Here is a 22483-nt window from a genome sequence, read left to right as displayed (position 1 = left end):
AATTTCAATTGACATTTTCAACTAGCATGCATGTAACTCTTACGTTTATACCTTCTTGAATAAGTTGTCAAAGCATTGCCTATAATACATTAAACATTTACATGGATTCTTTTTTACACTTGCTTAACAACTTAGTTGTCATTCTTAATGGCTACTAGTTTTTTGAGTTGATATCATCATTTTCCATTTTTGAGTTTTCTACAGCTTTTTTTTTTCTATAACCATATAACTCACTCTCCCACATGCATACACACATGCATAGATGCACCCATGCACACGCATTCTCTCTCTCTCTCTCTCTCTCTCTCTCTCTCTCTCTCTCTCTCTCTCTCTCTCTCTCTCTCGTTAACGCATTTGGAAGCAATGTGGTTCCATTATGTACTTAATGGAAATACAATCTCCTTGGCTAAGTCTTTAGCCATTTACATTATTGTTGGGTTCTTATGATTTGGATTCAAACAACTAGAAGCATGAAATCTAGAGACACTCTTAATCACCTATTATCTAAAATTACTACTTGTTGGTCTCTATTTTGCACTTTATATGTAGAGACTGTGCTTGCTCATTGCTGTAGCAATTCATTGTGATTGTTGTGAGGTGTGTTTGTTTGGTTGGAAGCTACTTGTTCTTCCATGTAGGCACTCGCTTTTGAGTTTTCTTCTCAAGCCCAATCTTTACTATATAGTTGGTTGTGCATCCTCCACCTTATGAATATTTTGCTTCTGTCTAACTTATGGGCTAGTGCACATTTGATTTTAGGTTTCTAGACTTTATTATTGGGGTAGTCATAGAAGACTCTTGGGCAGCCATCTTGGCATTGCACCAGAATTCACCTTGGCGAACAACCAAAAGATCCCTATCTATGTAAACATGTACTAGATTGATGTTACATTTTGGCAAGGCTATTAGCCTCCTTCAACAATTGTAAGCAACCAAATTTGAAAACAATTACCCTGTCTGATCATAATCTTTTTTAGCACCAATCCTTGGTGACAGGTCTATTAGATGGCAGCATTTTCATTAGGACGGATGCGACTTTAAACTCACTTCCAAAACATTAGAACGAAAAATAAAAGCTTAACTCAAAAGTCTAGCCCTTCAATTATATTTCATCCATAGTACTTCAATTATATCTCACCCATAGTACTTCGGACAAAGAGAACTCATATTTAAACATGGGCCCCATAAAATTTTATCCTTATTAATAATTGGATAAATGGTGTGCACGGGGAGAGAGAGAGAGAGAGAGAGAGGGTATGACGGCGGTACCAAAGTGACTAGCTCTTGGTCCCAAAAGCAATATAGTTGACGCTAGTGTCTTCAGACAATGTCCATTTCCAAGTCAAAGGGTTGAAAACCATCCCTGCCATCTCCTGTAGCTGCAGCAATATAAAAGGTTAAGAGAACATGCTCAAACAATACCTCTCAATAAACCATCTTCGTGTGAACCAAAACAGTCATGAAGATGTAACTCGTGTTAAAATCTAGTGTTCAATATTTCGTGAGGGGCTATCATTTTTTCAGGCTGCTAATCACCAAATTTAAATTTTTATTAAAAATATTTAAAAATTAAATATTATTTTGTTCCCAATTAACTGAATCTGCAATGTAGAAGGCAACACTAGCACTAGAAGAGATGTACAACCAACCAACCATCCATCTAAAGGCTGGTTTCAGCACTCGACTCATGATTCCTGACAAACTCAATACAAATGCTTCTCCTATCCTTTCTCATGGCCATTAACTAGCAAAATAGCTTCCAAAGGGCGAAGATGGCACACCGAATCAATGGGCCTGGCAACCAATCAACATGCAGGGCATGGCAGCCTCAATATCCCTGGGCATCTCTCAAGTATGACTCTTCACCAACTCCACCAGTGTGCATCCTGACAACCACTTCAAAACCATGGCCATTGTGTGCTTCTAGTCTCACATACTTGGCTTAGTGAAGTCTCCTAAAGGAGCTCTGCCTGTTTTGAAAAAGTGGAGAAGGTATGCCTTCTTAAGCAGATTACAAGGGGCTGGAAACCATTCAGGGTATGCCCTGAAGAATCGTCCTCAGCGGTTGAGGTGTTCCACACATAGTATTTTCACTAAAATACATTCTTAATTACAGTTCAGAACTCAATCGAAAATCAGCCCCATGTGGACATGCCCCAGCAATGAGCTGCTTTAAAGATTAACTGAACTGAGAAGAAATGATATGCACCAGTGCAAACCACAAGACTCCGAAGTGAGGAACAAGTGGTACTGCGGAACTGTATTGAGTTTTTTAAATCACTAACCAGTAAACCTGATTGACTCATCAAGAGTGCAAGCTCCTCTGGTGTTATGAACTTTGACCACTCATGCGTTCCCTTCGGTACCTAAAGGTGAAACACAACAATCAATCAGTGTATTCATAACAATCAAAAACTATCAATCAGTATCAGACTAGAAGAACCAACAACGAAAGAACTGTAAAAGAGTGACCTCACTTGCACCCCAACCAACACACCACCCCAACCTCCCCCGGCCCTAGGGGTTCCACAAACACATAAAAACAACACATAGCAGAATGACCTATCAAGTTGGCCTATGACCTTGGAGGCAAGGAATCTACCTGACTGCCATACAACGAAAATACTGAAGAAAATATAGACTGTCAACACTAAACATGCAGCACATAATGTACCAATCCAATAAACTATAAAAGGTCTGCTGATATTGACGAGCTGTAGACCTGACCAGTGCTGCATGTGCTCCCCCCCCCCCCCCCCCCCCCCCCCGCTTTTTTAACTCACTCTAGTCCGACACCAGAGCACCCTATGGGTGAACCCCAGTCAAACACCTTGCACATCACCCTCATTGAGGCATAGCTCCAGTCCATTGACACTACGAAAAAGGAACTGGAGGAGACTGCAATCTTGGGACAGGTCATAAAACGCTTTCCCTCTAGGACCCAGCTTCAAGATTGGCTTCACTCCACCTTACACATTGGCACCTCATGGATTGCAGAGGCAATGGTGATGGGGCAAGGCATTTTCATGGTTCACCTCACCCCCGCCAATGTGGTGCAGGAGCTGGTTTGGCAGCTCCCCGTTCGTCTCCGCAAAGGGTGTCATTTACCTAGTCCCTTGGTAAAGCGGCTTCACAGTTGAGAGCTTCACACTCCACAACACATTCCCTCGATACCTGGTCACCCTTCTCTTCCCTGGACTGGTGATCCAGTACCACCAGCTACTAGAGCATTTTGGGTGCATTTTTGCCAGTCCTACCTCCCTCATTTACTGATGCAGTGATGTGTGCAGGGGTTCCAACAGTATGGGTTGTAGTAGAAGACACCAAGAAAATATGTAAGTTTCTAGAGATTGAGTCGAAAAGACACATTTAGACAGCAGATCATCGTGACACGGCTGCCTAATCAGTTCCTTCTCTGCCATGGCAATGAGCACCGAGCTTCAGAGTGCACAAACTTCAGGGCCAAGGCCATACAATAGGCACCTGTGCAGTGGAGGACAATGTTGAGCTAAAGCACACTTTTCAGCTGATTAGCATTCTTAAACAGCCCCAAAACACACGTAATTAATGAAAAACCCTAAAAAGGGAAGCGATCCGAGAGAGTTTCAGTGGTCTCCCAAAAACCCTAAAATTTGGGGCACCCTTCCACATCTATAAATAGACAGGCTGCCCCCATTCAGCCTCATTCTGTCTGTGCAGGTTTCACACACAGGGCAGATTGCAGTCATCAGCCTACCTCCACATGGCTGTCCCCAGCCTTCGCGACTGCTGCCACCTCTCCCTCGAGCCTTGCAATGCCCTGGTGCCTTCTTCCAGCTGTCGCCCACTGTTTGGCGCCATCTCTAGGCTGTGTTTGACCTCCAGCTGCCATCGCTAGCATCTCCAACATTAGGCGACATCCTACAGCCTGCGTTTGCATCCTTTTGGAGCTGCCTGGTGTCATCTCGCCCCTTTGCAATTGTTGCCTTTGTCTCTTGCAGCCCCTAGTGTCAGCATTTTGCAGTTTCCTCTCTCTTCACACTCCGACTATTGATTATAGGCTTGGGATCCATCTCTGATGGACGTCACACTCCAACATTGCTCTGCCCTTGAGCACACTGTACACTCTTACATTCATTTACAGCATTCATTCACTTCAGAGTTGTGTTCTCTCTCTCCCTTCTTTTGTTTGTGTTTGAGTTTCTATGTTTGAGTTTTGAGTTTTGTGTTTAGGATTTGATTTTTGCTCTTTGTGTCTACGTCTGTCTCTTTGTGTTTCTGTCGTGGTCATACACTCTATGTGTCCTCAGTGCAAACCCTAGTAGTTTTCTTCACAGACAATGGTTTTGTGAGGGTCCAAAAACACGGGCAAGAGGCAGGGAGGGCCTTAGCAAACCGCGTAGTCATAGCATCCTCAGTCAAGGGCGCGTGACCAAGATAATCCACCTGGCCAAAGAGCCCTCCTGCAAGAACAGAGGCATCCCCCTACACCCCTACTCACCCAACACAACCCACCCGACCCCTACCTGCAGCCTTGCCGAGACCCTCACCACAGACTTCTCCACAACACTCCACTCCCCCCCTGGACTCCCCCCCCTCGCTCCCCAAATTCAGGCCACCCCAACTCCCACCAGCGACCCCCTAAACAAAACTCGTATCCTCCACGCACAAGGAACGACAAGCCCCACATGTGAATTTCTTCCCCCTGTCAGCCGAGCGGCCCCTCCCACACAACTTCCAACTCCGCAGCACCATTAGCACCTCATATTTTCCCTTGATGTACACAACTTCTCCCTCGAGAGTTTTTCAGAGCAGCTTGTGGTCCTACATGAGAGTTGCAAGTCAAGCAAAGATCCCGCTTCCTCTAGATGTGGGAATCTTCATTATCTGTAAGTCAAGGGGTGGCAAGGCACACTTGCTAGCTCCCCCAGATGCGCCAAAGTATGCCTTCTTCATCCAAACTTCCCACTTTGGCAGTTGGACAAAGACACACATGGAGGTCGTCTTGAGGGACCAAGTGACCGAGCATATCTCTAGAGTCTCAATGCATAGGAGAGACCTATCAGCCCCCTCCTCCATCCTAGGACCACTATGGGCAATGGAATTCCCCCTCTACGCCTATTGCAAAGCACAAATGTATGTCACACGGCTCTCTTTCACAATCATCTTCAAGTTTACACCTAGCATCGTAGAACATGAACAACATTCACTACAATGGGACAAGAGGTCCCAAGAAGTTGATTGTTTGGCAAGAGTTGCAGCCAACCCTTCCTGGACAGATCAAGCATGTCACAATTTATTGGGAGTATAGAGTCCTATGGGTCAAGCTTGACATTGGGGGATTTAGCCTTGGGATCCTCAATGTCTATACACACACATACATAGGCTCTTGGCTAGAGACAGCAACAAGTTTACCCAAGATGGAATCTTGGATTGTTGGAGGCAACTTTAACAACCTGGAGACATTAGAGGACCAGCAAGGCTAAGGTAGGGACTTCCAAGGCATGGCTGATGAGGAGCACGATGCATGGAAGTCATTATCCTAGAGACAGGAGCTTGGGATGCATGGAGGGATTGGGCTTACTACAAGCAAGATGGTCCTCTCAACTTCTCCTAGGGATAGAAGTGACTGAGTGGTGTTCTTTTGGAGCAATTGGACCAGTTCTGTGGGGGAGTGGGGGTGCACTTAAGGAGACCAAGTAGGGCAACTGGGTCGAACCACCTTATCTGATCACTCACTAGTGGTACACCTACTTCAGTCCTGGATCCTCACTGTAACAAAATCCCAAATTCGACCTACGTGCATGGGGGGGTGAGAAGGCAAGTCACAAAGCTCTGGACTAGGTAGTGGGCACAAGATGAACAGATTGTAGAGAAGGTTGTAAAGGCATTGGGCAAGTCAAGCAAGATTTGTCAGGAGACCACCCTCCAAGCTCGTCTATATTGTTGGAGGTACGAGAGGGCCCTCGGACCAATCTAGCAATTATCCAAAAGTCTCTTCAAGAGTTTCATACGGATCCTAATCTCCACACCCAAGAGCTAAGCGCACAATTGACTCTCACAACCTTAGTGGACAAGAGGTTAGAGTTTTCCTTTTGCATCTCAACTGCTTTTTGGGCACAGAACGGGGAATCAAGGTGCAAAGAGTTCTTTCAAGTGCACATGCCACGCACCTTGGGGATCAAATCCACAGCCTCCATGATGTACTGATGTACAATCCAAGCACTAGGATGGGGTCTTTGTACGAAAAGAGTTGCGTGCAAGATTCTAGATGTGGTTATACTATGAACAGTAGAGTGGTATACAAGGTACTATGGTGTGCCTTGTTTCCTCTTCGTCCTACCCATCAACCCCAGGTACTACAATGTGCCTCATTCCCTCTTCCTACTATCTGTTAACCCCATTGTGAATAGGAATGTCAATTGAGAGAGAGAGAGAGAGAGAGAGAGAGAGAGCAAGAGATATAATGTGCACATAGATCTGCGCGTGCAAGATTGTGTACGTGTATGTGTGTGTGCCAAAACTTTCTCACAAGTGGCAATCTCAGCTCCGATCATGCAATGCAGATAGCAAGTGTGGGACTATATCACATCCCTTGTCACAACGGAGATGGGACAATCACTCCTTCCCCCCTTCACATAGGAATCAGCCCAGGCTCTCCACACACAAGATGAGCAAAAATGCCCTAGAGAGGATGGGCTATCTAGGGCATTCTTCACTACATATTGGAATCTCGTGAAGGACCCCTTTGCTACAAGCATTTGAGGATATCTTCAATTCAGGATGGATGCAATGTAGCATGCCAACAGGTCTAGTTATTGTCCTTCCCAAAGGGGAAGGCTGCTGCTCGGAGCTGTCCCAACAGAGACCAATCACCTTGTCAACGGCCTACAAGGCTCTAGTCAAGATAATTGACAACAAACTCCACTCCATCCTCCCGGACATCATTCTTCACACACACATGCTTCATCCAAAATAAGAGCATCCTAGATAATGTTCTCACCTTCTTTAAGGCCATAGAGGCACAACACAACAGCCAACAAATGGCCATGCTCCTTTTGGACTTTAACAAGGCTTATGACACACTAGATAATGTCTTCCTAGAGGGCACTACGGCATGGCTAGGTTTCCCCCAGGAGTGAATCAAAGGCGTGTATGCATCATATAGATCAATCACCAGTAGGGTGCTCATCAAAGGGTGGAGGGATGCCGAGTTTGTTACATATGCTCAAAGCCCCACCCTCATAAGGTGCCACCAATGATCCATGGTGCTCTAAGTTGTAAGGCCCCCATTATGAGAAGCAACCATGTGTGAGCCTTGTATCGTGACTTGTATATCAAATGAGGTCTATTGTTGAGGGTTGAGATGACTTGACTTTTTGGCTGATTTTTGTTGTTTTTGTCGACTGAATGATTGATTTTTGATGGATTTTGTATGATCTTTAGTTGTTTTGAAGTGTTTGACAGTGTTTTGAATGAGGTTGATTATGTTTTGGAAGCTCATGATAGTTAATAGTGGAGATACGATATTTTGACATGTTCTCTTGATGTTCTGATAGTGTCTAATTGGTTCTGTTTGAGTCTGTTGACCTTCTGTTTTGTTTTGTTTTTCTTATGTATGAGGGGTTAGAATGATGAGTGATGAAATTTGAGAGTGTTTGGAAGCTTATTGATTGATTCTTGATGGTTTGGAATGATTTAAGTTGAGTTCAAGGCTTTCTGATGACCTTTTCTATGGTTCTATAGACTCTCTATTGAGAGTCTGTAGAGCTTTTGTCTCTGTTCTATTTTGTTCTGTATGCCTCTGTAAGTGTAATGATGGATGAATATGTAGCTTAGGAAAGTTTTACAACCTTGGGAAGAGATGAATATGAGTTTAAAATAGCTCGAAGAAGTAGCTACTGAAAAGATAGTGACATTGTTGAGCTACAAAGGGACACAATAGTGGCTCTGGTGACCTTTCATATCGGACATACCTCTTGGTAGGGATATCCACGACCAAGGAGAAGTTATAATGATTATTCTTGATTATCCCATTGTATAATTGAGAGAGAGCATGAATAAGAGAAAGTGTGAGTGAGAGATAGCGAAATCTGTTGGGTATCTCACACGCCTTACTTACGCCTACGCTCATATGGGAGTGTGCGGGTGATCACTAGGACACTGGGGCACTTTTTACTCTCGGTAGGAGAGGTTTTTTCCCCCAGATTATGTGTACTATTTTGTATGTGCTTGTGGTGCACACTTATGGGCACTTACTGTGTTCGGGTGTGAACAGCCCCTTATAACCCTAAGGTATAAGGGTTATCATTTGTACTTTCAGCTAACACTCTATTCAGTACTATTGCATTGGGTATCGTGCTCAACTCTGTCTCTCACTCTCACACTGTCTACTGCACTTCAGCTGCACCTCGATCCTCTCCCATCTGACATTTGGTATCAGAGCTCAGCTCTGAACTCAGCTTCTGCAGCACACGCCAGTCCTGCTCCAGCGTCAGACGTCACCTCAGCACAGGTACAACCTGTCGTCAGTTCTGTCAGCAGTGAGGCGCTGTTCCACAGAGTTGCCTCAGCACAGTACAAGTCGTCGCCAGCCTCCACCAGTACCCTGTCCGTCAGCAGCTCGCGAGCAGCACCAGGTCCATGTCAACAGTAGTCCACGTCAGCAGTCGTAGTCGTCCGTCAGCAGCTCGCGAGCAGCACCAGCAATCCGCCTCAATCCGCCAGGGCCCGTCAGAGTCGCAGCCCACCTGAGGACTTGCGACCAGCGACACGTCACGTCAGCACGCGCGCTGTTCGACAGCGCAGTTTACGACAGTCCTGCCCGCCGTTTTTGACCACGCATAGCTCGCCTGGCCGCCTGCTCGAGTCAGCAGCTCGTGACTGCTCATCCCGCCCGTCTGACGACCTGCTCCCGCCTGCCCGCCAGTCTACGTCAAGTCAGCAGCTCGCGACGTGCTTCACGCCCAGGTAAAATTTTTAAAATTATTATTATTCCAGCCCAGAATAAAATTCTGGAAGCGGCGGTTCACACGCGGTTGGCACAGATCTACTGGAAAAGTAAATTTCATGCAAATTTCTGGACTGAATGGTCAGAAATTTTGGGGCTTTTGTGTATTTGGAGGACAGATGCATTTAAACTGCTGATACAGTCACAGACCGACTGTTTTTGACAGAGATTTTGGCAACATTTTGGGGATTTATTCATAACAGTGTGGCACTGCACTGTTTGCACCTTGGGAAGCGTGCAGGAAAGGACAGTTTTTTGACAAGAGTACCCTTTGCACATTAATTGCAGACTTGTGTTTGCTGCAATTTCTGGAAATTTGCAGATTTCCAGCCCGGACTGCATTGACATTGCTCTATTGCCTTTTGGGAAATAATGGCAAATCAGGGAGGAGATGTATTCACCTATGTGTCCAAGGAAGACCGATTGGATGGGAACAATTATTCCCTTTGGTCTTTCATGATGAAGAATGTATTAGTGGCAAAAAATTTGTGGGATTATGTCAGTGGAGAGGAAGCACGACCGGGAGTTGTGGCTCCCGCTACTCCTCCTCCAGGAGGACGTGCAAGAGGGCAACCTCAGCCCCCTCCACCTCAGCCCGCTCAGCCACTTCCCCCAAGAACTGCAGCTCAGAAAGCTTGGGATACACGGGATGCACAGGCTATGTCGCTGATTGCATTGGCAGTTCAGCGTTCTATCATTCCTCATATTCGTTCAGCAGCTTCTTCACAAGAAGCTTGGTTGACATTGGAGCAGATGTTTGCAGGAAAGAATGAGACTCGCATCTCTTTCTTGAAGAAAGAGCTAGAGACTCTAAAGATGAATGAGGGTGATTCTATGCAGGATCATCTCAACAAAATTCAGGACTTGCGGGAGCAACTCATGAATGTGGATGAGTACTACTCAGATGCGCAGCTGATTTCTACGACATTGAATTCACTGCCTCCCTCTTACTTGGCTTTTCATACTGCCTTGAACCTCACTATGAGGATTTCGAAAGAGCCCATCACTTTCATTCAGCTTGTCAGTTTGCTTCTAGAGGAGGAGCAAACTAGACGGAACAGTGGTGTGGATGGTATAGCCTCTGAGCAGGCTTTTATGTCAAGGCAGAAGGGTAAAAACAGCCAAGGGAAAAATGCTTCGCAGAGTTCTAGTAGTAGTAACACTTCACAGACAAGTCAGAAACAGGGGGGCACGCAAGCCAAGAAAGGAAAATGCCATTACTGCAAGAAGCCTGGCCACTACATCACTGAGTGCAGGAAGCGCATCGCCAAAGAGAAGAAGAAGGAGTCAGGGATGTCTGTTTCTGCAGCTCCTTCCACTGCTAGTGAGTCCGCGTCCTTTGTTGCAGACAGGGACTATTGTTTTTACACTTGCAGTTATGATGTCTCTTGGGCTGATAGAGCATTTAGCTCTACAGAGGATGCTGACACTTGGTTCTTTGACAGTGGTGCCTCACGGCATATCACATCTCGTAGAGATTTGTTTGCTTCTCTTGGTGCACCTCCCGTTGGGAAGTCTGTTCAGTGTGCTAATAATGCATCATACCCTGTTCGTGGTATTGGGGAGATTCAGCTTACAGCCATTGATGGCTCTATTCTCCGCCTACAGGATGCTTTGTATGTGCCTGGCATTAAGAAGAATCTGCTTTCCATTTCTTCTATGGCACGTTGTGGTTTGCAGGTAACCTTTGATGATGACCGTTGCATGGTCCGTGACAAGGAACACATGACATTGGTCTTGACAGGTTCTCTGTGTCATGGGTTATATGAGTTGGATGCTCTTTCGGTAGATCAGTCTGCATATTTGACATCCACTCTTACTCCTGCTATGTTAGAGGCAGAGTTATGGCATGCTCGTTTGGGGCATGTAAACTATGGCAGCTTGATGCTATTACAGCGTACTCAGATGTTGGATGGATTGCCTCTCTTGGAGAGACCTCCTAAGCATTTATGCGAGGGTTGCATTTTGGGGAAAATGCATCGTTTCTCTTTTCCCCGTGATGTTGCTTTTAGAGCAACAGCCAAATTGCAGCTTGTGCATTCGGATGTTTGTGGGCCCATGCAGACACAGTCATTGGGTGGTTGTTACTATTTTGTAACATTTATTGATGACTTTACACGTTTTTGCTAGGTCTACTGCTTGAAAAAGAAGTCAGAAGTGTATGATGCATTTTTGGCTTTCAGTGCACTTGTGGAAACTCAGTCTGGTTGCAAGATTAAGACTCTCCGTTCGGACCGAGGGGGGGAATACATGTCCTCTATGCTGAATTCTTATTTGCAGCAGAAGGGCATTATCCATCAGTACACTACTACATATACTCCACAGCAGAATGGGGTACCAGAGAGGAAAAATCGGTCACTCATGGAGATGGCCAGATGTATGCTGAAGGCAAAGAGTTTGCCTCATAGTTTTTGGATGGAAGCCGTCATGTGCGCTTGCCACATTTTGAACAGATGCCCTACCAAGGCCTTGAAAACCGTCACACCTTTTGAGGCTTGGCACAGCCGCAAACCTTCTGTTGGCCACTTCCGTACTTTTGGGTGTCTTGCATATGCCCATATTCCACAGGTACTTCGAAAGAAGTTGGACAACAAGGCTGTAAAATGCATCTTTATGGGATATAGCAGTGAAAGCAAAGGCTACAGACTCTATGATCCCGTGACCAAGAAGGTTTTTGTCAGCAGGGATGTTGTATTTGATGAAAAATCAGAATTATCCTTGGCTGGTTTTGATACATATCAGGCTGCCCGTGATGTCTTTGAAGGGCTGCTGCCCATCACATTTGGTGATTCAGCTGGTACTTCAGCAAATGAACCTAATGTTCAGCCAGCTGCTCCTATGGAACATGCAGTAAATCAGCACATTGCTGAAACTGAAATTCAGCAGGAACTTGTACACAGTCAGGAAGCAAGACAGGTGCCTAGATGGTACACGCAGACTATGAGAGATAGTCATTTGGAAACACCCTTGGCTGGTCGTACTCGAAGGCAAACTCGACTGCATGATTCAGCACATTCCATGGAGTTTGTTATGGCAGCATGTACTCATGATAATGAGGAGCCTGAATGTTTTGAGGATGCACGACATAGTGTGCATTGGATGGCAGCCATGCAAGCTGAATTGGATTCTATTCATAAGAATCATACTTGGGATTTGGTGTCTTTGCCAGTTGGCAAGCGTGCCATTGGTACGAAATGGGTCTACAAATTGAAAAGGAATGCAGATGGATCCATAGATAAGTACAAGGCACGGCTGGTAGCTAAAGGCTACGCACAGAAAAAGGGCATTGACTATGAGGAGACCTTTGCTCCTACCTCCCGTATGACGACCATTCGGTCTATGATTGCCTTGGCTGCACATTTTGGTTGGAAAGTGCATCAGCTGGATATAAAGACTGCATTCTTACATGGGGAACTTCAGGAAGAAGTGTATGTACAGCAGCCCATTGGTTTTGCAGTTGAAGGCTCAGAAAATTTAGTATGCAAGCTGAAAAAAGCTCTATATGGTTTGAAACAAGCTCCACGAGCTTGGTACGCAAAGATAGATGCCTTCTTGCTTAGTCAGGGGTTTGTAAACAGCCCATCTGAGTCTACCCTTTATGTACATAAAGAGGGGGGATCCATGCTGATTTTGTGTCTATATGTAGACGACCTTTTGCTCACTGGAACACGTGCTGATCAGATTTCAGCATTCAAAAATAATTTACAGCAAACTTTTGACATGTCTGACTTGGGTATTTTGCACTATTACTTGGGCATCCAGTTCGTACATGATGCTAGAGGCATTGGATTATGTCAGTCAAGGTACATTGGGCAACTTCTTGAGAAGTTTGGCTTACAGGATTGCAAGCCAGTTTGTACACCCATGGAACCTGGGCTCAAACTGTCATTACATGATGACAGTGATTTGTTTGATATCCATACTTATGCTCCAGCAGTGGGATGTCTCATCTATCTATGCCACACTCGGCCAGACATACAGTTTGCCGTTTCAGTTTTGAGCAGATACATGCATCAGCCTCGTATGTCGCATTGGCAAGCTGTGAAGCGTGTGTTTCGTTACTTGCAGGGTACTAGAGCTCTTGGATTGCTTTATGCCAAGGGGGGACCACTGCAGTTACATGCTTACAGTGACTCTGATTGGGCTGGTGATTTTGATACTCGTCACTCCACTAGTGGCAATTGTTTCTTTCTTGGCTCGTCATGCATTTCTTGGCTTAGCAAGAAACAATCCACTGTTGCCACGTCGTCATGTGAAGCTGAGTACAAGGCAGCCTTCACTACTGCAGTTGAGTGCGTATGGCTTAGACGCTTACTTGCTGATTTGGATGTATCTGTTACGGAGCCTACTCCTTTATATACTGACAGTCAGAGTGCCATTGCAGTGGCACGGAACCCTGTGTTTCATGCTCGCACGAAACACATAGAGATTCACTACCACTTTGTCAGAGAGAGGCTACATGCAGGTGATATCAGCCTTGTCTACTGTCCTACCACCAGCAATGTGGCAGACATCTTCACCAAAGCTCTTCCACGAGACAAATTTGAAGCATTTCGCGATGCTTTGAATTTGACGCCCTTTGGTGGCGGATGATCCTTGTACACTTGATCACTCTTCACTCCAGGGGGGTTTGTTGGGTATCTCACACGCCTTACTTACGCCTACGCTCATATGGGAGTGTGCGGGTGATCACTAGGACACTGGGGCACTTTTTACTCTCGGTAGGAGAGGTTTTTTCCCCCAGATTATGTGTACTATTTTGTATGTGCTTGTGGTGCACACTTACGGGCACTTACTGTGTTCGGGTGTGAACAGCCCCTTATAACCCTAAGGTATAAGGGTTATCATTTGTACTTTCAGCTAACACTCTATTCAGTACTATTGCATTGGGTATCGTGCTCAACTCTGTCTCTCACTCTCACACTGTCTACTGCACTTCAGCTGCACCTCGATCCTCTCCCATCTGACAAAATCTATGAAAAACAATGTATCTATGAGTGAGAGATTGTGAGAGAAAGTTATGGAACTATTGAAGAAGAATACTATGTGATGATTTCATTCAAAGTGGTGTATTCTCTTGTGTCTTTGTGGTCTTTTGATAAATTGTATAAAGAATATAAAGAGTATAATCAATTTTGTTCAAGTTAAAGCCGTAGGAGAATTGTTTCTATGAAGCTGCGTGAAGATTTCTTGTTCCTGGTGTTCTTTTCCTTGTTGTGGTCATATCAAATATGAAAAAGATGTTTGTTGACGATACAAGATAGATTTTCTTACAGTAGATTCCACATTTTCTTGGTGTTCCTCTTGGGGCTCTATGTTTTTTGTGCGCAACCGGGGAAACCTGCAATCAACAAGTATCAAAAGAAGCTGAAAATGAAGGACATGGCATTGCTAAGAGGAGAAAATTTCAATGGATACTTGCAAAGTTCCTTCTACCATTGAAGAATTGGAGATTTTCATTTGCCAAAGCCACTATCTACAAGAAGTTCATCCCACAATGGTGGAAACATATTACCATCATGATACACACTCCATGTGGTGGACTATTTCCTCTCCCTGTTGAAGCAACAGAGACGTGCATCTTGGTGGCAAATTGTTTGGGAACAAACTGAAGTGCAGAAACAGAGAGAATGACCATCAATGGAAGATTTAACATCCATTAAGAAGTTTTCAGACATCACAAGTGGGAAATTGTGAAGAAGCTTTAGGAGTCATGGTCAGATGGAAGTTCACGAGAATAAGAAATAAAAGAGTTGGAATTTGTTTGTAGATGCTCAACAACAAGATATGTGGGATGCATGGTGCACTGACAATCTCCTGTTTGTCCAATTAGCAACTCACTGGAAGTTGGTGGACAGAGTGTTCTTTACAACATATACTGTTAAAACCACTAGAAGTTGGCATTACTATGATGATGGTACCACAATAATCCTCAGAAGAATGAGTTTTAATACCTTCAAAACTGAATATATTCCCCTCTATAGTTGTCTAAAAGTTGAATTCAGAGATGTCGAAAAGAATGAAGTAGAAGAAATGTTGGCAAGAGAGTCCTCGAGACTGAAGTCCTTCTAATTCTGTTCTGTGAAGTACAAACCAATTGGGTGGAGCTAACTCCCTGATAAATGACGCAATCAAGAGGCAAGCACTAGAACGAGTCTAGAGATACGTGAGAAAAGAGAAAGCAAAAATCAAAGCCGAGAACGAGCTAGCAGTAGAAGCCTCTTTTGACACCCTAGTAGCACTCTTTACAGAAGCCTCCATGGCGACTCAAGGTCCCCTTCCTAGTCAGATCCGTCCTAGAAATATTAATGACAGGCCAGCAAATGTAGTCCCATTGCCTATTTTTAAGGGAGAATACAATGAAGACCCTAATCCTTATATAGCAGAGTTTATGGTAGCGTGTGTAGCCAGCAATGCCAGAACCCCTGAGCATTGGTTGGCGATATTCCCCGCCACTTTCAAAGGTGTGGCATTTCACTAGTATGAGAAACAAGCAGTAAGAACTTTTGACACATGGGACGACCTAAAGTTGACATTCCTCACTAAATTCACGCGTGAACATTTTGATGAGTGGATGGAGAGAAGTTCATGAACCTAAGTCAGTCCTCTGATGAACGAGTGGAAGCCTATATCTCGCGAATGGAATCTATATTGAAAAGATGAACCAACCATCATTTGGATGAAGACATCCACAAGGGAGTTTTCTTTAGAGGCCTACAACCAAAAGTTCTCAAGTTTGTGAAATTGAGAAGACCAATCAAACTGTAAGCTGTAGTGGAAGGTGCAAGACTATATGATGAAGTTGAAGCAAGGTTGTCAATGACCTCAGGAAGAGGAGTTCTACCTTCTCCCATGCTAAGATTGGTATACCCACCAAATGCAGTTCCAGGGATAGTTCCCTACCCCTATCCTCAGATGCAAACAATGCCGTAGTACACTGTACCGAATCCATAGTGGCCGCAGAGACGGCAGTACCTCAAATCATGGTACAACCATAACAACAATGGCCTCAAACAGTTCCCCCATCAGCAACTCCACAACAACAGTGAAACCCTACCAATTGGAATTGACAACCCTCAGTCTTAACAAGAGCTTTAAATCAGAACCAAAACAGAGAACGCTCTGGATCAACTTAACTAGTCTATATAGTGATTACAGAAGCTTCCAAAAATCCTACTGCAAGTATTCCAAGAGGTGAAATTTTGAAGGACTACATATCCAATTCAGTCGCAAGTATCAAGAAGGAGCTGATGGATGTGATTAAAAAACAACAACAAACGTTGAAGGTGAATACTGCCAACATATCCACTCCTGCAAGAGGTGGAAGAGATGTGATGTGGTCTAATACATGGTGTGGAAAGTGTGATCAAGCGGAACATTTAGCCACTGAATATACTCGAAAACCAACTATCCTTGGAGCCTTCTATTTATACTGTTTAAGGGAAAACCATACAGGGGATATTTTCTCTTTGAAGGAGATGCATAAAAGAAGTAAGAAAGATAAAGAAGTAAGGTTCAACTTACTGGAATCCAAGATAACCACCCAGGATATCGAACCAAAGCCTAGGGAGTTCGGTTCTAATTTTGGCCTAAGGAGGTTTCCCTCTCAAAGTTACAAAGGACAACAGTCTAGCGATGGCAAGAGATTAGAGGTGGAGTGTTACAGATGTGGAAGAGGTGTGGTTGACAAGAAAGGATGATTGCACCTTGTAGAGTGGCTATTGCTCATGTCTTCAAGGATCCTCATACAAAAAGAGGAAAGTAGGGTTGCCCTCATCATGAGCCTAGCCATAGCACAACTATCTATTCCTAGGTTAATGTAAAAAAAGAGTGGGGGAAGGTGGGCTTCCTCAACTGCTGACTTTTGTTTAAGCAAGAACCTAATGGTCCTAAGGTAATCACAAGTAGTTATGAAGGCTGTGGGTCCAGGCAGGAAGAGAAATCCTCGAGGAAGTGGTTGATGGATGGGTGCAAGTCCCCTGCTTTAAAGGTCATGCATTCCTCGGGAGTTGCTACATTGGCATTGTAGATCTTCGAGAAGTCGTACTTGCCATGCACCCCCTAGCTTATATCTCACCAAACTGTCCAAACCCTAGAAGGTTTATGGACTACAAACCCTTATGCAATCAATGCAAAGAAGAAAGTCACACTGCAAAAGACTATATAAGTCCAGTTTTTGTAAAAGCTACTCTCGAGACTCAACAAAAGACCCAAAAACTTGCTTCCAATTTGGTGGAATTGTGTTGGGGGTAAAGGCGCCTCTGCCTAGCCGCCTGTATATTACTACACTGACAGTCACCGCCACTGCACACTGCAGGTGGCGGACGCCCGTCACCGTCACTTTATTCTTTGTTCTTTTAGTGACAATCTGAATAAAGGGTTATATCTCACCAAACTGTCCAAACCCTAGAAGGTTTATGGACTACAAACCCTTATGCAATCAATGCAAAGAAGAAAGCCACACTGCAAAAGACTATATAAGTCCAGCTCTTGTAAAAGCTACTCTCGAGACTCAACAAAAGACCCAACAACTTGCTTCCAATTTGGTGGAATTGTGTTGGGGGTAAAGGCGCCTCTGCCTAGCCGCCTATGTATTACTACACTGACAGTCACCGCCACTGCACACTGCAGGTGGCGGACGCCCGTCACCGTCACTTTATTCTTTATTCTTTTAGTGACAATTTGAATAAAGGAAGGCCCGGTCACACATTGTGACTGTTGGAGATCCCATTTCTAGTCTCTCCCTTCCTTGCTATTGCTCTTCCACCATAGCTCTCGAGTCCAACCTTCGATCCGTCGCTCCCTTTCAACTGGTATCAAAGCTTTGCTTTCCGACTCTTGAGCTTGGTTCGTGGCATTCTCAGCATCCCATCGACTCCCTACTTGCATTGGGTCTCCTTCCCGGCAGCCATATCTGACTCCTTCGAGCTCCCGTCACTCCCCGGCTTCCCAAGCACCTTCCCCGCATTGTTGGGCACCTTCAGGGCATTACATCAGAGGTATTTGGTCATTTTCTTTAGGGTTTACTTCAATTCTTAGGTCTCACAGGTTGTAAACAAGTTGTGGGCAGCCATAGCTCACACCTCTTGGAGCTTCCTTCACCTGGATCTTGCTTCCAGCCTATCAAGGCTTGCTGAGACTTGGTGTAGGTCTTCTTTGGCCCTCATTTGTGCCCCCTTTGGGCCCTATTGTTGACACGTGGGACAGCAGACCCCCCCAGCCAGCTCATGTTTATTTTGCGTCTGTTTCAAAATCTGGCCCAAAAATCCCTCTTTTTTTCATATCTTGGGCATTTGATACCCGATTCAGACAAGGTAAGAGTCTAAGTTAGGGTTTTGGCACGCTCCGGACGCGATGGTGATGTCGGATTTGCCAAATTCTACTGACAGAATCTTCTACAACAGATTTCAGGTCTGAGACAACATATATTTGTATGCCTATGCTTGTTTGGGCATGACTACATAACTCGTTTGATGCCTATTGCATCCCGATTGATTGGGGGATTGAAGCTACATGTAATGCTATGATTTTGGCCTATTTTGGGGTTGGAAATACACAGTTTATAACAGTAAATGCATACTGAATACGCTTGGGCTAAAGCTATCTTTCATACTTTGGCATATGCCTATTGGTTCCGGATGTATGTCTTGGGTTATGCTATGATGTATTGATCATCGAGGGACAACTTTGAGCTTGTCATTGAATCCGGATGCTTTTGGAAGCTTGGCTTATTTCAGCCCGCACTAATTGACATTGGTATATGCTTTGACAGTGATGCTTCTTGGGTTTATGCATACCCGTTGCCTACAGCTTGATGCTCATGTCACGGTTGATTACCCTATGCATACGTTGAGCTTGAGTGCTCATTGAAGCTCCACCTTGGATGCATTTTGGATTATCTGGAGTAGTCTTGGATGTTACTTGGCTTGTCAAAGTTTGGATTGGGATGTATTTGATGTCTTACATGCTTACGGATGCTACATACAGATGCTCTACCGCCTACATGTTCGGGATGTACTATTGATGTATTGTCTTGGACTTATATCATTGGCATTGTGTCTTGCCTTGGCTTGAGCTCTTGAGCTCGTATATATAACTTTTGTGCCAGTGGGAGTATTCTTGAATGCTTATCAGACATTGAGCAGGTGGTACTTTTATGCATTGAGCCGTTACATGCCATTGAGCAGTTACAGACACTTGAGACTTTGGGACTTCTTACCTTTTGGGATGATACATCATATGTCTTGGTTCACTGTATGCTTATAAGCTAAGTCTCAATTTTGGATCCATATCTTTGTGAACTCACACCCACTTGTGTCAAGTTTTGGTAGTGGCAGAAACACTTTGCCCCGTTGACTGGGGGGTGTGCCTACTCACTGGTAGATGTTTATATGACATACTTGGATGTTGGATTCATGCTTATCGACCGTCATATACTTATGCTATGCCCGCATGATGCCGGCTTTGGTCTTGGCAATATCTGATTGCCTTGGGATCCGATTTTGGCACTGTTAGCTCTCTTTTACTAAAATCTGAAGTTTATTACAGCAAGCATATATGTATGGACTGACATGGATTTTTCATGCTGAAACACTCTGAAATGATGTACTTTTACTAGTACTTGGTGGGCAGCAACATTAGTTCCACTTTCCTCGCCATTTTACCTCGATTTTGGTGATTTTTTTGTCATTTTCTGCAGTAAACAGCAAGCAGTTTTGAACTGTCTATAGTCTTCCAATCTGCATTATGGCAAGTTCGTCCACTGATCATGCTATTTTCAACATCACTAAGCTTGATGCTACAAATTACTCTTATTGGAAGAGCCAGATTTGGCAGGTATTGGTGCAGAAATCGCAAATCAAACCTTTGAGGTTAAGCGGACATCCGCCTGCAACTATGCCAGATGAGGAATGGCTTGAGCTTGATGAGTTATGCAAGTCCACTATTGTATTGTCTCTCACAAAACAGGTTCACTATAATGTCTTTGAGGAAGAACAAAGTGCATGGTAGTTGTGGGAAAAGATCAAAAATCTCTATGACAAAAAAAGTCCAGCGAGTCAAATGTATTGGTTGAAGCAGCTTATGGATCTGCGCATGAAGGAGAATGTGACTATGTCTACTTACTTAAGCCAGTTCCATGCTATACTCAAGAACTTGACTTCGCAGGACATCACTATTGCACAAGATGTCACTCCTCTTTTCTTGCTTGGTACTCTTAATGAGTCATGGGATGTATTTCGCACTGTATTATGTGCCTCTACTGCTACCTTGAAATTATCTGATGTTGAGAGTGCTCTTCTCCAAGGAAGAGGTTCACTGTAAGAATTTGGATGCCTCTCATGTGTCTCATGCTATGACAGTTAGAATAAAGGAAGGCCCGGTCACACATTGTGACTGTTGGAGTTCCCATTTCTAGTCTCTCCCTTTCTTGCTCGTACTCTCCCGCCATAGCTCTCGAGTCCAACCTTCGATCCGTCGCTCCCTTTCAAATTGGAGGTTTCCGCAATAAAGCGTGCTCAAAAAGAAGAACCCGCAATTCTAAAAGAGAACATTCCCTCTATTAAATCGGTGAAGTTCAACCTTCCCACAAAGAAATAGAACAATGCAGCACAAAACAATGTAGGACATAGCCCTTCAATAGCACAAAAAGCTACAAAGAGTTACAGAGACAGGACCAGAGGTCCAAGAGATAGAGGATGCCGAAGTGCCCCTAAAAGTAGAAAAAAAGCAAAGATTGCAGCTCCTGGAAGAAAAAGGGAAGATAAAAGTGGATGTTGCCTCATTCCCTAGCCGATTAGAAAAGCCAGTAGATCCTATTAAAGAATATGACTTCGCCAAAGACCTAGATACTTTTAAACCTAACTTAACATTCCAACAGTTGCTCATGGTGTCTCCTAGCTCTAGCAAAAGAGATTCAAAAGCATACAAATAATAAAAAGAGGCCTAAGGATTGCTCCTTTCACACTAACCAAGTTCAACAAAGCTCCACAGCTTGTGAAAGAAGTGGATGTAGCTAACACTTTCTTGGATCCTAGTATCCCAAAGATTGACGTGTGGATTAAAGAATGCTTTATAGCATATGCATTGATTGATGGAGATTCATCCGTGAACATAATGACAGATGTGACAATCAAGGATCTAGGCTTGCAAGGAATGCAACCTACGCAGTGGCTTATCAAATTAGCAGACCAAAGTAAAATTAAGTCTTTGGGCATTCTCCCGTACGTGAAGACAACCCTCACATGAAGAGATTATTGACTGACATATCTGGTGGTCAAACCGAATTCCTATGGAACCTCATACCCTTTCTTGTTGGGAAGACCGTAGCTTTTTGAAGCAAGGGTGCGGACAGATTGGTTCAAAGAAACCCTAACCCTAGGCAAAAGACCCAACAATGAGTATTGAAGTTGTATGGATCGCAAAAACGCAATGGATCCACTTCCATTGAAGTCGTCACAGACTCTTCTAACGAAGTAGCAAATGGTACATCAAGAGATGAAGAAGCTATCAAACAGATCTTCGCTAAGAAAACAGAGGCATAGTCCCTGACAGTACTCACTATAAGCCAACTGTCAAAAGGATCCAAGTCTTTGTCAATGGGTAAATACCTCTTGCTTAAACCTGAAATGACTTCTCAAATCACCTTTGACAGCGAGATCGAAGCTGTGAGACAGGATAGGATAGAAGCTCGATACAGAAAACCAGTAGACAGTAGAGAGTAAAGCATGACACCCAATGCAATAGACTGAAAGAGTGTCAACTGAAAATACAAGGTACAATCCTTAAACCTTACGGTTGTAGGGGAATCTTCACACCCGAACACGGTAAGTGTCCGTAAGTGTGTGTCATAAGCACATACAAAATAATACCATAAGTCTAGGGTAAAAAACCTCTCCTACCAAGAGTAAAAAGTGCCCCAGTGTCCTACTAATCACCGACACTCCTATGTGAGCGTAGGCGTAAGTGAGGCGTGAGTGAAATACCCAACAAACCCCCCTGGAGTGAAGAGTGATCAAGAGTAGAAGGATCATCCGCCACCAAAGGAGATCAAATTTAAAGCATGGCAAAATGCTTTAAATTTTTCACGAGAAAGAGCTTTGGTGAAGATGTCTACCATATTATTAGTGGTAGGACAATAGACAAGGCTGGTATCACCTGCATGTAGCCTCTCTCTAACAAAGTGATAATGTATCTCAATGTGTTTCGTGCGTGCATGAAGCACTGGGTTCCGTGCCACTGCAATGGCACTCTGACTGTCAGTGAACAAAGGAGTAGGCTCCGTAACAGATACATCCAGATCAGCAAGCAAGCGTCTAATCCATACGCATTCAACTCTCGTAGTGAAAGTTGCCTTGTATTCAGCTTCACATGACGATGTGGCAACACTGGACTATTTATTGCTAAGCCAAGATATGCAAGACGAGCCAAGAAAGATACAATTGCCACTAGTGGAGTGACGTGAATCATAATCACCATCCCAATCAGAATCACTGT

General features: G+C 44.3%; 1 protein-coding gene across 1 annotated transcript in view; it reads right to left on the bottom strand.

Annotated features, from left to right (window-relative positions):
* Positions 1 to 1072: 1072 nt before the first annotated feature.
* COQ3 (coenzyme Q 3) overlaps positions 1073 to 22483 on the bottom strand; it is a 166977-nt gene continuing 145566 nt past the window's right edge. Inside the window, exons 8-9 of the mRNA XM_087666449.1 lie at positions 2286 to 2366; positions 1073 to 1379 (exon numbers count right to left, since the gene is read on the bottom strand). Of these exons, the coding sequence (XP_087522575.1) occupies positions 1278 to 1379; positions 2286 to 2366 (183 nt within the window). The 3' untranslated portion in view covers positions 1073 to 1277. The remainder of the gene's footprint in view (positions 1380 to 2285; positions 2367 to 22483) is intronic.

This window comes from Lygodium microphyllum, chromosome 25, assembly GCF_053477565.2.
Source record: "Lygodium microphyllum isolate KBCC chromosome 25, Lygodium_microphyllum_v1.1.10, whole genome shotgun sequence".
NCBI lineage: Eukaryota > Viridiplantae > Streptophyta > Polypodiopsida > Schizaeales > Lygodiaceae > Lygodium > Lygodium microphyllum.
This window is presented reverse-complemented; position numbering and strand designations above follow the sequence as displayed.